This window comes from Vipera berus (assembly GCF_964194415.1).
Source record: "Vipera berus genome assembly, chromosome: 17".
NCBI lineage: Eukaryota > Metazoa > Chordata > Lepidosauria > Squamata > Viperidae > Vipera > Vipera berus.
Window position 1 is genome coordinate 6810032 of NC_138220.1, and position 15170 is coordinate 6825201.

General features: G+C 46.7%; 1 protein-coding gene across 1 annotated transcript in view; it reads right to left on the minus strand.

Annotated features, from left to right (window-relative positions):
• CLCN6 (chloride voltage-gated channel 6) overlaps positions 1–13465 on the minus strand; it is a gene marked incomplete at its 5' end in the record, with an annotated part of 31484 nt that extends 18019 nt beyond the window's left edge. The window contains 11 exons of the mRNA XM_081341583.1: positions 9–122; positions 775–907; positions 3855–3913; positions 4990–5057; positions 5175–5301; positions 6563–6669; positions 6881–6947; positions 7503–7568; positions 11280–11345; positions 11839–11898; positions 13382–13465. Of these exons, the coding sequence (XP_081197709.1) occupies positions 9–122; positions 775–907; positions 3855–3913; positions 4990–5057; positions 5175–5301; positions 6563–6669; positions 6881–6947; positions 7503–7568; positions 11280–11345; positions 11839–11898; positions 13382–13465 (951 nt within the window). The remainder of the gene's footprint in view (positions 1–8; positions 123–774; positions 908–3854; positions 3914–4989; positions 5058–5174; positions 5302–6562; positions 6670–6880; positions 6948–7502; positions 7569–11279; positions 11346–11838; positions 11899–13381) is intronic.
• Between the last annotated feature and the right edge of the window lie 1705 nt (positions 13466–15170).

Sequence of the window (15170 nt, forward strand, 5' to 3'; positions counted from 1 at the left end):
AGGCCTACCTTGAACTCTCCAAAACTCAGCAACCCCGGCAAATGGAAAGACCCCCAGCTTCCAAACTGAATGCCGGAACGGAAAAAGTTGAGGGTGAAGGTGGCGGACATGGAGCAGAAGAGCTGGAAGGGAAAGACGCAACACACACAACCCAGGTCATTCCCAGGATATGTGCGGCAACGTTCGAGGTCCAAAGCTTGCCTACAGATCCTCCTCGACTTACAACAGCTTTTTTAGTGACTGTCTGAAGTTACCACCGTGCTGAAAAAAAGCGACTTATCCGCGTTTTTCACACTTAATCACCGTTGCTGCATCCATTCGTGGTCACGTGCCCAAAATCCATATGCTTGGCAACGGGCTCATATTTATGAGCTGGGGTGTGTGTGTGTGTGTGTGTGTTGTGTGTGTGTCATGTGTTTCCCTTTTGCGACCAAACTCAAGGGGGAAGCCAGATTTCACTTAACCATCGTGTTAATAACTTCACTGCGGCGACTCGCTTAGCGACTGGGGCAAGCAAAGTCGTAAAATGGGGGGGGGGCAAAACTCACTTAACGAAAGTCTCGCTTAGCAACAAAAAATCTGGAGGATTAACTGTGGACGCAGGCCGATGTTCAGAGTGAAAAGGCTCGCTCAGACTCCGCCAGGAAGCTGTGAAAATGGGAGGGCAGAGTCTCCCATCGCAGCCCCAGCCAGACACACACAACAACACACACACACACACACACACACACACACACACACACACGGGCTGAGCTGAGAATTTGGCCTCCTCACCACTTTCCACGTGAGCCCCTGATTCCAAAAGGACGACCCCTCTTCCAGGCTGAACAGCATCCCTCCAATGGGGGCCCCGAAGGCTGCAGCCACCCCAGCGGCTGCCCCAGCAGAAACAAAATCTCTTTTGTCCCTAGGAGGGGAAAAAAAAAACACAAAACAAAACAAAAAAAACAGGCAGCGTCTCAGGCAGAAAGGACGGACACGGGAACAGCATCGTGTTTTCCATTTTCCATTGGGAAAGGCAAAAGGCATTTTTTAAATAATTAATAATAATAATAATAATAATAATAATAATAATAATAATAATAATAATAATAATAATAATAATTTGGAAGGGACCTTGAAGGTCATCTAGTCCAACCCCCTGCTCAGGCAGGAAACCCTATACCATTTCAGACAAATGGCTGTCCAGTCTCTTCTTAAAAACTTCCAGTGTTGGAGCAATCACCACTTCTGGAGGCAGGTTGTTCCACTGGTTAATTGATCCAACTGTCAGGAAGTTTCTCCTTAGTTCCAGGTTGCTTCTCTCCTTGACTAGTTTCCATCCCTTGCTTCTTGTCCTGCCCTCTGGTGCTTTGGAGAAGAGCTTGACTCCCTCTTCTTTGGGGCAGCCCCTGAGATACTGGAAGGTTGCTATCCTGTCCCCCCTGGGCCTTCTCTTCGTTAAACTGGACATACCCAATTCCTGCAATAGTCCTTCATATGTTTCAGCATCCGGCCCCCTGATCATCTTTGTTGCTCTTCTCCGCACTCTTTCTAGAGTACTTGTGTTTCCCAAAAAATAAGATCGGGTCTTAAGATTAATTTTTGCTCCAAGGGACACATTAGGGCTTATTTTTCCAGTTAGGGCTTACATTCGGGGAAATACGCGGTACTAAATGCATCAGGCTGGTTGATGACTTTAACTGGGGCTTAATTTGAGGGATGGGCTTCTACTGGGAGCAGCCTGAAAAAAATCACGCTGGGGCTTATCTTCCGGTTGGGCCTTATTTTCAGGGAAACGCAGTACATTACGTAGCTCGTAGAAGACAGAATAACAAGGTTAAGGAGGGACCGTGGAGGTCTTGTAGTCCAACCCCGTGCTCAAGGAGCAGACCTAATGCCATTCTGGGCAAAGGGTTGACCAATCAAACGATCCCAAAAGGTCCAGGGGGATGTCCTAGCGATCCCCAGAGGTTTAAAGCTCTCCTTCTCGGATCCTCTTACCGCTACCCATGCTGGCTGGAAGCTAAACCACAGTCTGCTTAGTGGCGGTCTGTCAGAAAAGCTTCAGCTGGCTAAAGGCACTGCCAATCTGCCGAGACGGGCATGTAGTTCAAAACATCACACAGCAATTAGATTCTCGGAGTAGCAAATGCGGCCTTGGATTCAGAGACACGAGAGCCGCAGATCTGGACGGCTTTAAAAGGGGTTTGGAAAAGCTGGCGGGGATCACCCACAGTATTCATACCCATAACCTGCTACCGTGTTTCCCCACAAAATAAAACCGGCTCTTATATGAATTTTTGCTCCAAAAGAGGCATTAGGGCTTGTTTTCCAGCTAGCTTTTATTTGGGGGGAAATACGGTACTATGAAAGGGAGGCGGTGGCTCAGTGGGTTAAGACGCTGAGCTTGTCGATCAGAAGGTCGGCAGTTTGGCGGGTTGAATCCCGAGTGCCGCGTAACAGAGCGAGCGCCTGTTACTCATCCCAGCTTCTGCCAACCTAGCAGTTCGAAAGCAGGTAAAAATGCAAGTAGAAAAATAGGGACCACTACGGTGGGAAGGGAACAGCGTTCCGTGAGCCTTTGGCGTCCAGTCATGCCGGCCACATGACCACAAAGATGTCCTCGGACAAGCGCCGGCTCTTCGGCTTTGAAACGGAGATGAGCACCGGCCCCTAGAGTCGGAAACGACTAGCACGCATGTGCGGGGGAACCTTTACCTTTACCTTTACCTAAATGCCTCCGTCTGGCTGACGATCGTAATTGGGGCTTATTTTGGGGGTCGGGCTTATATAATGAGCGCCCTGGAAAAAAAAATCATGCTAGGGCAGACATGTCAAACATAGCCCGCAAAGTGGTTTCATGTGGCCCGCGAAGCCATCCTGGAAACAGTGAGGGAACGGCCCCCACTGCCTTGGCCCTGGCCCAGAGACCCTCCTTCTGCCAGAGACCCTCAGATCTGTCCCACTCCTGCCCAGGCCCCCATAGGCACCCTTGATGCGAACGATGTAGAGCTGGCCACACCCACCCAGTAGGCCATACGCACTCTAGCCACGCCCACCCAGTAGGCCATGCCCACCCAGGCCATACCCACCCGGCCCCCTGAGGGCAACCGCAATTCCAGTAGGGTCTTATTTTGGGGGAAATACGGTAGTAGGGCCTTGGAAAAACCTGAGGGGAAACAATCCAGGTGGGTTACTAGCTGGAGGCTTTTTAAGAGCCAAGCAGATTGCACAATTCGAAATTTCAAAAAGAAGAGGAAAATAAAGAACTTCTCCATCCATCGGTGTCAAGACGTGGCCCGATGGCTGATTGGCAGCCAATAACGAAGGCACCCATTGATCTCAACCGCTTCTCTAAGAGAGCCAGCATTGTAACCTTAGTAAAGGTAAAGCTTCCCCCGCACACGCGTGCTAGTCGTTTCCGACTCTAGGGGCCGGTGCTCATCTCCGTTTCAAAGCCGAAGAGCCAGCGCTTGTCCGAGGACGTCTCCGTGGTCATGTGGCCGGCATGACTAGACGCCAAAGGCGCACGGAATGCTGTTTACCTTCCCACCGTAGCGGTCCCTGTTTTTCTACTTGCATTTTTACGTGCTTTCGAACTGCTAGGTTGGCAGAAGCTGGGACGGGTAACAGGCGCTCCACTCTGTTACGCGGCACTCAGGATTTGACCCGCCAAACTGCCGACCTTCTGATCGACAAGCTCAGCGACCTAACCCACTGAGCCACACCGCGTCCCTATTGTAACCTTATCCCACAGCAAAAAAAATAAAATAAAAATAAAATAGCAGCTAAATCTTTGCCACTGGGCAAACAACAAATTCACCCTTCTCCTACAGACATCTGTGTCTTCTCCACTTAAGGAGCCAGCATACCTGTCACTTCGGAAATAGGGGAAGTTAAACTGGATCTTCCTTAAAGAGATACTCTGGAACTGCAGAACAAGAGAGAGAAGGAAAATGTAAAAATGCTGAAGAGATAATTCTTGGTTTGCCAAGTATTCTGCATTTATTTATTTTTGTCATTTATGTAGCGTTTAGCAGAGGTGGTGACCCTTTGAGAGCTGTATGCAATGAAATTTCATTTTAATGTATGCTGATTAGTGTCCGTTCAAAGTGACAATAAAGTTATTCTGTTCTATTCTATCCTATTCTATTCTTCATTCCTATTATTCTATTGTGTTCTACTGTATTCTATTCTTCATTCCTCCTATTATTCTATTGTATTGCATTCTACTCTACTCTACTATTCTATTATGCTATCTATTCTATTCCTTTCCTTATTCTATTCTATTCTATTCTATTCTATTCTATTCTATTCTATTCTATTCTATTCTATTCTATTCTATTCTATTCTATTCTATTCTATTCTATTCTATTCTATTCTATTCCCAAAAAGCAGACAAAATTCACAGGGAGTCATACTATTCATGTAGTCCTCGACTTACAACAGTTCACAGTGACCATTCAAAGTTACAAAGGGATTTAGGACCGTTTTTCACACTTGCATGAAAAACCTTTCGTCACGTGATCAAAATTTAGATGCTTGCCATCTGACTCATATTTACGACGGTTGCCGTGTCCCGTGTGATCCGCTTCTGCGACCTCCTGACCAGCCAAGACAATGAGGGAAGCTAGATTGGGCTCAATTGTCATCGTAAGTCGAGGACTTCCTGTAATTCTATCTAAAGCGTCCATTTTTGGGGGGGAGGTTTTGGAGAAAAATGAAAAGGCGTTTTTCGCTCTTCTTAACCTCACAGCTGTAAAAGCAGATGCAAAGATCAGAGCGCACACCTGGGTCGCAGGTGTCGGCGGGCCGTTCTAGCTTGGCCAAATTCTGAAATACGCAGGTGACAGAACTGGGATTTTCCTGTCAGAAATGTTTGCCCCACACGAAGCCACCGAAAAGCGTAAACTACAACCCGGCTTTTCCCCTGCGTTGGAACACACCAAGCACAGAGGTGGAGAAGCTTTTCCGAGAAAGCGTTTTCCGCCCCACGCTTGCGCTCACCTGAGGCAGGCCAGCCCCCACGACAGCCCCGCTGTGGATCATGGGGCCTTCCTTTCCAACAAAAAGACCTGGGGAGAAAAGATACAGCCGGTTAAAGGGAGGGAAGGAAATCACATACCATCCGACAACAAAAGGAGGGACAGAAAGAGCAAAGCTTGAGAAGGAAGGACGGTTTGGACAGTTACCTCCAGCCACACTGCAAAGGACCCCCAAGGCTTTGCAGATCAGGGTCCGAAGGCGCACGATCCCAGGGACCTTGACTCCGTTCAAGTAACACTTGATCTCTGGGATCCCAGAGCCGGCTGCAACTGGCTGGAAAGGAAGGCACAAAAGGAGGCTGCAATGGGCTGGTGGCAAGCCGTTCCACTGGTTAATTGTCCTCACTGTTAGCAAGTTTCTCCTTAGTTCCAGGTTGCTTCTCTCCTTGATTAGTGTCCATCCATTGTTAATAACGACCCTGTTACTAACTTGATGATTCGCTTAACAGATGGGTGAGCAACTTTCTTGGAACTGCTGAAAGGAAGGTGGTTCCCCACCCATTTGCACCCCTCGGGGTGACCCAGATGACGCAAACAAACCTCCAGGTGGCCTCAAGGACCGTCTAAAAGGACGCAAACGACCGGCTCTCTGCAAGGAGTATAAATCCTTCCACTCCCCACCATCCGGTCAGAGCCGAAGAAGCTTCTTGGGTGAGAAGCGAAACGACTTCAAAGAAAATCTCGGAGTCCTAGTAGACAACCATTTCAATATGAGCCAGCAGTGTGCTGCAGCTGCCAAAAAAGCCAACACAGTGCTAGGCTGCATTAACAGAGGGATAGAATCAAGATCAAGTGAAGTACTAATACCACTTTACAAGGCCTTGGTAAGGCCACACCTGGAATACTGCATCCAGTTTTGGTCACCACAATGTAAAAAAGATGTCGAGACTCTAGAAAGGGTACAGAGAAGAGCAACAAAGATGATTGGGGGGCTGGAGGCTAAAACATATAGGGAACGGTTGCTGGAATTGGGTATGTGTAGTTTAACGAAGAGAAGAGTGAGGGGTGACATGATAGCAGTGTTCCAATATCTCAGGGGCGGCCCCAAAGAAGAGGGAGTCAAGCTATTCTCCAAAGCGCCCGAAGGCAGGACAAGAAGCAACGGATGGAAACTAGTGAAGGAGAGAAGCAACCTGGAACTAAGGAGAAACTTCCTGACAGTCAGAACAATTAACCAGTGGAACAAGCTGCCTCCAGAAGTGGTGAATTCTCCAACACTGGAAGTTTTTAAGAAGAGACTGGACAGCCATTTGTCTGAAATGGTATAGGGTTTCCTGCCTGAGCAGGGGGTTGGACTAGATGACCTCCAAGGTCCCTTCCAACAACTACTACTTCTTCTTCTTCTTCTTCTTCTTCTTCTTCTTCTTCTTCTTCTTCTTCTTCTTCTTCTTCTTATTATTATTATTATTATTATTATTATTATTATTATTATTATTATTATTATTAAAAAACCAAGGAAGTCCAGTGGCCTCTTGGAAAAAAGCACCTTTGGGACGACCGTGGCCTGGATGACGGAGAAGGTCCACAGACCTTACCTGGATTAAGACGAAGAGGCTGGCCAGGAAGATGAAGGCGAGGTTGAAGGCCAGCAGCTCAAGCAAGGAGACGGCCAAGCAACCTTTCTCGCTGCAGTCCTCCACGGCTTCAGAGACGGAGTCAAGGAGAGGGAGGAGAAGCAGCAAGCCAAGTTCATGGAAAAGGTACCTGGCCCCAGAGGAAGGTAACTGCCTCGCCCCCCCCAAAACTGACCCCCCCCGCAGGCCAGCAGGATCCCCCCCCAACAGGGTGACTGGCACTCTCTTTCCCCGTCCATTTTCAGCTTCCAAGACCAGCGTCCAAACGAGAAAAGATACAGTTCTGGACCACGTGGAATTTGAATCTGGTGAAAAGGCGGACAAAGAAGTCGACGAAAAGGCCTACCTGCAGAGGGAAAGAAGGAACAAGGTGGGTTTTTTTTTAACAACAACAACAACAACAAAAGAAACTCCCACCAGCATAGGTGGTCGACTTACAACAGTGACAGTTTCGTGACAGTTGGAAGTCGCAACGGCACTGGGAAAAAAAAAGCGACCGTTTTCCACTCTTACCACCGTTGCAGCAGCCCACGGTCACAGGATTTACATTCGGACGCTTGACAGCTGACTCGCACTTAGCGACGGTTGCAGCGTCCCGGAGTCACGGGATTTCCCCCTTTTTGCGACCTTCCGACAAGCAAAGTCAATGGGGGAGGCGGAGGATTCACTTAACAACCGGGCTACCAGCTTGATTCACTTAACAAACGTGGCCAGGAGAGCCGTAAAACGGAGCAAAGCCCGTTTTAACAAATCTCTCACTTAGCAACGTAATTTCCAGGCTGGACTGCGGTCGTACGTCGAGGACTGCCTGTGTCTTGCTTACTGACTTGTTATCGACTGCAGACTGCACCCTGCACGCTAAGGCAAGAGTTAAGATGGGAGCAGACCGCCAGCGACTTACCATCCCCGTGCAAACTCCGATGGCAAAAACCATCATCCACTTCACCGCTTCATAGCGCCGGCCTTTCTGAAAGAGAGAAAGACAACGGTCCGGAGGCAGGAGGGGAGACGTGTAAAAACAAGAGAACCCCACCCTTGCCTTTTACAAACCAGATCCTCAGCAGAAACACCTAGATGTAAAATACGGAGCATGACCCAAAATGCCTCGGTTACCCACTTATCACCTGCACCCCTTCCCTACATTTATTTAGCGTATGGCGTATCATACACAGATGTGCAATCTATTTAACGTTTTGCCTTGATCCGGGGGTTCCCAACCGGGGGGGGGGTGTTCACGCCCCCCCCGGAAGTGTGAGACGATATTCCAGGGGGTGTGAAAACCAGGGTTTAGAAGTTTCAAAATTAAAGTGTCCGTGCATAATTCGTTGCTGTTATTTCGAACTTTTGCAAAGGGGCGCGAGAATATATCAGAAGCGTTCGAGGGGTGCCCGGCATAGAAAAGGTTGGGAACGGCTGGCCTAGATTTTTTTTAAAAAAAACCAAACATAATAAAAAGATGCTAAAGGTACTTTTTCACAAGGCAACTGGACTTTTCACGAAGGCGCAGTTGCCTCGTGAATAAGCACCCTTGGGACAACTGTGACCTCGATTTTTATTTATTTTATTTTTATTTTTATTCCATTTATATCCCGCCCTTCTCCGAAGACTCAGGGCGGCTTACAAGCTTAGCAGTAGCCTTCATTCTATGTATATGCCTGCTTATTAGGGCTTTCATACACCCCCCAAGCGGCATTATTACAAAGTCAGCTTAATTGCCCCCAACAATCTGGGTCCTCATTTTACCTACCTCGGAAGGATGGAAGGCTGAGTCAACCTTGAGCCTGGTGGGACTCGAACCTGCACTAATTGCAGGCAGCTGGTGTTACTTAAGGAGGCATTAGCCCGCTGCTCCACCAAGGCTCCATGACTGAAAATTTCCACAGGTGTAATAAAAAGATCTATATTCAGATACCGACGTCTCTAGGCCATCTAACCATTCAGCTGCAGCATTGTTTTATTGTTTTAATGAAGAGAAGGACGAGGTGCGACATGGTAGCAGTCTTCCAGTATCTCAGGGGCTGCCCCAAAGAAGAGGGAGTCAAGCTATTCTCCAAAGCACCTGAAGGCAGGACAAGAAGCAACGGATGGAAACTAACCAAGGAGAGAAGCAACCTGGAACTAAGGAGAAATTTTCCTGACAGTTAGAACAATTAGCCAGTGGAACAACCTGCCTCCAGAAGTGGTGAATGCTCCAACACTGGAAGTTTTTAAGAAGAGAATGGACAGCCATTTGTCTGAAATGGTGTACGGTTTCCTGCCTGAGCAGCGGATTGGACTAGATGACCTCCAAGATCCCTTCCAACTTTATTATTATTATTATTATTATTGAAAAATGTCAGATACTGGACTGGTATAAAGCTGGAGTCACTGAAGCAGCAGGCGTGAGCTTAAATGGACTCCAGAAGATGGCAGAGGACAGGAAGGCCTGGAGGAACGTTGTCCGTAGGGTCGCGATGGGTCGGACACGACTTCGCAGCTAACAACAACAACAACAAATATAGCTCCAGCTTAAAGCTGGCCATGGTGTGATCTACAGTTTGACGTGGGACCCCCGCAGTCACACCGAGGGGAGGATCCAATGCCCCATTTATACAGCGAGTCCCAGCAGACACTGTGCGAGGTCCAACTCCCTTTGCAGGATGGCGTCCATTGAGGGCGTGGTAGTTCAAAGCCAAGCACCTTTTGCACGGGGTCATTTCCTCTGTCTGCACCCCTTACAAATATCAGTTTTCTAGACCTCATGGCTGCTCTGGGAAGACGTGATACCTTACATAACTTGCTTAAACCAATGGTCAAATGCTTCTTTTTTTAAAAAAAAAAGAAAGAAAAAAAGACACCAAGCTGGCAGGAATAGCCAATACTCCAGAAGATAGGCTTAAGATACAGAAGGATCTGGACAGACTCGAACACTGGGCGCTATCTAACAAAATGAAATTCAATGGTGAAAAAAGGTTCTGCATTTAGGCAGGAAAAATCAAATGCACAGGTATAGTATAGGTGGTACCTTGCTCAATAGTAGTAACTGTGAGAGGGATCTCGGAGTCTTAGTAGACAATCACTTCAATATGAGCCAGCAGTGTGCTGCAGCTGCCAAAAAAGCCAACACAGTGCTAGGCTGCATTAACAGAGGGATAGAATCAAGATCAAGTGAAGTACTAATACCACTTTACAATGCTTTGGTAAGGCCACACCTGGAATACTGCATCCAGTTTTGGTCACCACGATGTAAAAAAGATGTCGAGACTCTAGAAAGGGTACAGAGAAGAGCAACAAAGATGATTAGGGGGCTGGAGGCTAAAACATATAGGGAACGGTTGCTGGAATTGGGTATGTGTAGTTTAATGAAGAGAAGGGTGAGGGGTGACATGATAGCAGTGTTCCAATATCTCAGGGGCTGCCCCAAAGAGGGAGTCAAGCTATTCTCCAAAGCGCCTGAAGGCAGGACAAGAAGCAACGGATGGAAACTAGTCAAGGACAGAAGCAACCTGGAACTAAGGAGAAACTTCCTGACAGTTAGAACAATTAATCAGTGGAACAACCTGCCTCCAGAGGTGGTGAATGCTCCAACACTGGAGGTTTTTAAGAAGAGACTGGACAGCCATTTGCCTGAAATGGTATAAGGTTTCCTGCCTGAGCAGGGGGTTGGACTAGATGACCTCCAAGGTCCCTTCCAACTTTATTATTATTATTATTATTATTATTATTATTATTATTATTATTATTATTATTATTATTATTATTATTATTATTATTATTATTATTATTATTATTATTATTTAAAACCAGAACTGTGTTTCACTTCCAAATCATGCTCAAGGCACTGTGATAATAAGCAGATTGTGCCAAATGATGATCTGATTCCTGCATCGTCTTTTCCCGGGCAAAGGTCTGATGGGGCACCTGGGGCACAAATGATAAAGCTACACGTCGGTCAAATCCACGCCACAACACACAGTTCAACTTTGGAAGTGCTTGCGACCAGCTCAGCCTCAGCAGCAAAGATTAGATTAGTTTACAAAAGGGAAAACTATCAGTAGCAACCAATGTTAAAGCTTTTATACTCCCAGATCCGTAAACATTAGCTATTTATTTTTTTTAAAAAAACCACACAGACTTTATTCTGCATAAGTGGTCCTTGACTTAACAACAGTTCATTTAGCGGCCAAAGTTACAAAAGCGCTAAAACGATCGTCTTTCACTCTTATGTCCATTGCAACATCTCCATGGTCACGTGATCAACTTTCGGACACTTGGCAAGAGACTCATACTTACGACGGTCGCAGTGTCCCGCAATCACGTGATCCCCTTTTGCAACTTTCAGACAAGCAAAGATTCACTTAACAACCGTGTTACTAACAACTGCAGTGATTCCCTTAACAACTGTGGCAAGAAGCGTCGTAAAACGGGGCAAAATGAACTTTACAAATGTCTCACTGAGCAGCAGTGGGCTCGATTGTGGCCATAATTCAAGGACTACCTGTGTTTACTGTTGCTCTTTACCCGGATTGAGAACGCGGAGGGATGCACGTATTTGAAATGTACTGTACCTCTCACCGGTTAATACGCTTTGGAAGAAAATTCAAAAATTCCTGCATTCCCCGGAATGCAAGTGGCCTTTCGCCATTTGATTTATTAAACTCATAATCCACCTGCAGTCAAGACTCTCGTGATCTGTTACCTTCTTATCAAAACCTTCTAGGACTTCCAGGTACGGTTCATTGAGGCAACGATCATAATCCAAACTCTGGAGAGGAGAAACAAAAAGCAAATATTTTCACAAAGGCTGTCCAGCCTGAAGAGACAAGCAACTTTTAAGCAAAAGCCATTTAATGTGCGATAAAAGTAAATAAAGCCACCCGCTCTGGAGGAAATGAAAATGCCACCTAAAAAAAATATCACTTTATGGCGATTTAAACCTACTTGTTCAAGCCATTTTCTTTCCAACAGTGTAAAAGAAATTTGCCATTGTTTCAGGCTGTTGTTTTGATCCCCCCCCCCCCGTCCTGAGATTTCTTTGTGGTCTCCATTCCAAGGATACTCTGGCCTTGCTTAGTTTCCTAACATGAATTAAAATCACAGAGTTTGGCAAAACCACTCGGCTTTGGGCAACTACTCTAACTTTATCTTTAGGCTTTTAAGGGGGAAGCAGCAGCTCCCAGCAATGTAACTCTCTCCTCTTTTCTGGCATCCTTCGTGTTCTTCCTAAACAAATCAAGCTCATTTTTGAGGCATTTCACCTCGTAGTCTTTACGTGGCAGAATTTCATCGTCTTCTTCCTCGGTCTCTCCAAGAATGGTCTGCAAAATAAATAAATAAATAAAAGATCAACAAAGGCAAACCAGCTATATTCACAAAGGACCAATATCGGGGGGGGGAACCCCTAAAAAGCAAGATTTTGCATTAAAATGCATTTTGCAAATCCAGGCCATGCCGAAGTCATCGCTTTGTAAATGCCACCATACAAGAACTTCTTTTAATTTCAAGCTTTCATTTCTGTTGTGCCATGCTCTGTTGTACAGTAATAACGATTTATTTCTTTCATTTTTTAAAAAAAAATTCTCCTCCCCTTCCAATTTTCACCTCTGGATTCTAGAAGGAACTCTGTACGTGCTCAGAGGCACCCTCTTCGCTTTGCCAGAGGGCAGGGGTAGGCAAGCTTGGCTCTTTTATGGCTCGTGGACTTCAACTCCCAGAATTCTTCAGCCAGGCATGCTGGCTCACGAATTCTGGGAGTTGAAGTCCACAAGTCATGAAAGAGCCATAATTCCCCATGCTGGCTCAGGAAATCTGGGAGTTGAAGTCCACAAGCCATGAGGGGGGCCATAGTTCCCCCATGCTGGCTCAGGAATTCTGGGAGTTGAAGTCCACGAGTCACAAAGGGAGCCATAGTTTCCCCATGCTGGCTGAGGAATTCTGGGAGTTGAAGTCCACAAGTCATGAAGGGGCCATAATTCCCCATGCTGGCTGAGGAATTCTGAGAGTTGAAGTCCACAAGTCATGAAGGGGCCATAATTCCCCATGCTGGCTGAGGAATTCTGAGAGTTGAAGTCCACAAGTCATGAAGGGGCCATATTTCCCCCATGCTGGCTGAGGAATTCTGGGAGTTGAAGTCCACAAGTCATGAAGGGGCCATATTTCCCCCATGCTGGCTGAGGAATTCTGGGAGTTGAAGTCCACAAGTCATGAAGGGGCCATAATTCCCCACGCTGGCTGAGGAATTCTGGGAGTTGAAGTCCGCAAGTCATGAAAGGGCCATAGTTCCCCATGCTGGCTGAGGAATTCTGGGAGTTGAAGTCCACAAGTCATGAAGGGGCCATAATTCCCCATGCTGGCTGAGGAATTCTGGGAGTTGAAGTCCACAAGTCATGAAAGGGCCATAGTTCCCCATGCTGGCTGAGGAATTCTGGGAGTTGAAGTCCACAAGTCACAAAGGGAGCCATAGTTTCCCCATGCTGGCTGAGGAATTCTGGGAGTTGAAGTCCACAAGTCATGAAGGGGCCATATTTCCCCCATGCTGGCTGAGGAATTCTGGGAGTTGAAGTCCACAAGTCATGAAGGGGCCATATTTCCCCCATGCTGGCTGAGGAATTCTGGGAGTTGAAGTCCACCAGTCATAAAAGAGCCAAGCTTGCCTACCCCTGCCATAGGATAATAGCAAAAAAAATGTCACCACACCCAGCCTAATTTGCATATATAAATATAATGCGCCCCCCCCGTCAATCTTCTGAAAATGGGGGGGGGGGTTCCAACAAGGAAAGCCCTTCCCAGGCTACCCCTCACCAGCTCTTCCGGAGTGCGGCTCTCTCTTTCCGCACAGCAGCAGCAACAGCACCTGCAACAGCCCCCCCGGCACCCCGCCGCCATCGTCGCCCCTCAAAGAACCCGCTCTGGTGCCCCCCCTCCAAAAAAAAAGCAGCCTGCCTTCGCGCATGCGCCTCGCAAGAAAGGCCCGCCCCCCCCTCTCCCCGAGCCGGCGCAGCAAAGCGGAAAAGGAGGGGCGTTCCTTGAATAAAGCCTTCCGCTCATTGGAAACGGCGGCTTCCGGGCGGAAGGTGCTTGTTCTGCCATCTTGAAAGTGGGCCGGGGCAACAGGAAGCTGAGCTGTGGAGATAGGAAGGGAGAGAGAGAGAGAGAAAAAAAAGTGAAGAGATGGATACTTTTGTGTATTAGGAGCCTTCCTCAAGATACAAGAATGACCATAAAGATCTTTTTTTTAAAAAAAAATCTATTATTAGTAGTGGCTTTTCTTACAGAGTCCACAGGAGTCGGGAGACCCAATACATTTCAATAAATAATGATAGTAACAGCAATAGGTCCATATTGCTATTTTTTTATTTTTATTTTTTATTTTTATTTTCTCAAACAACTGAGCTTGGGTTTATGTTATCCCAAAGCAATATTGCTTTTCCTGTGAGAAAATACAGAGCGATTTACAAGATGCATCCAATGTAAACAAAACAAAACAAAACTTAAAAAGCAATGGACAAAAAGCCAAAACGCATCCCTCCCCCCAGTTGACAATTTGACAAATAATAATTACAATAGATTTTGCTTGGGGTTTTTTTGTCCTTTTTAATTCACCTTTGTTTTGTTCTTGTCCAGTTTGGTCGGGGCTGATTTTCTTTTGTGTGTTTTGTATTTTAATCTTCTGAATAAACTAAAAAAAATGAAGTTTAAAAAACCCTAAGGAAATGAAAGAGATGCTCTGATGGCGGCCTTTGTGGCAAATTAAACCGTCACGCTATAAGCACTAACGAAGGAATGAGAAGGAGGAGTTTCAGCAATATATGTTTTCCGTAGAAACCACCTAAATTCTATGGTACTATGTCACAATTTTATTTATTTTTATTTTTATTTTAATTCCATTTATATCCCGCCCTTCTCCAAAGACTCAGGGCGGCTTACAAGCTTAGCAGTAGCCTTCATTCTATGTATATGCTTGCTTATTAGGGCTTTCACACACACCCCAAGCGGCATTATTACAAAGTCAGCTTAATTGCCCCCAACAATCTGGGTCCTCAATAAATACAAATAAAATAAAACAACACTTTAATTCAGCCTTGAGAAACGACCATTTGGCTGCTTTCAGTGCCTTCCCTTAAAGCAGGAAAAGCTGTCTCTTCTGTGACTTTTTTAAGCCTTTCCCCATTCAGACATATTCATTTCAGACTAACCAATCTTTTCCATCGTTAACTATGGGGGGTGTGAGGTGTTACCCCCCGTTGATAGGGCCCGCAACTTGGGTGTCCTCCTGGATTCACGGCTCAGTTTGGAAGATCATATAGGAGCCGTGGCCAGGGGGGCTTTTGCCCAGGTTCGCCTGGTGCGCCAGTTACGGCCCTATCTGGACCGAGATGCGCTACGCACAGTCACCCATGCGCTCGTGACCTCCCGGCTAGACTACTGCAATGTTCTCTACATGGGGCTGCCCCTGAGGACCACTCGGAGGCTTCAGCTGGTGCAGAATGCAGCCGCGCGAGTTGTGATGGGAGTCTCCCGATACTCCCATGTAACACCTCTTCTCCGCGAGCTGCATTGGTTTCCGGTTGCCCTCAAGGTGCTGGTGATG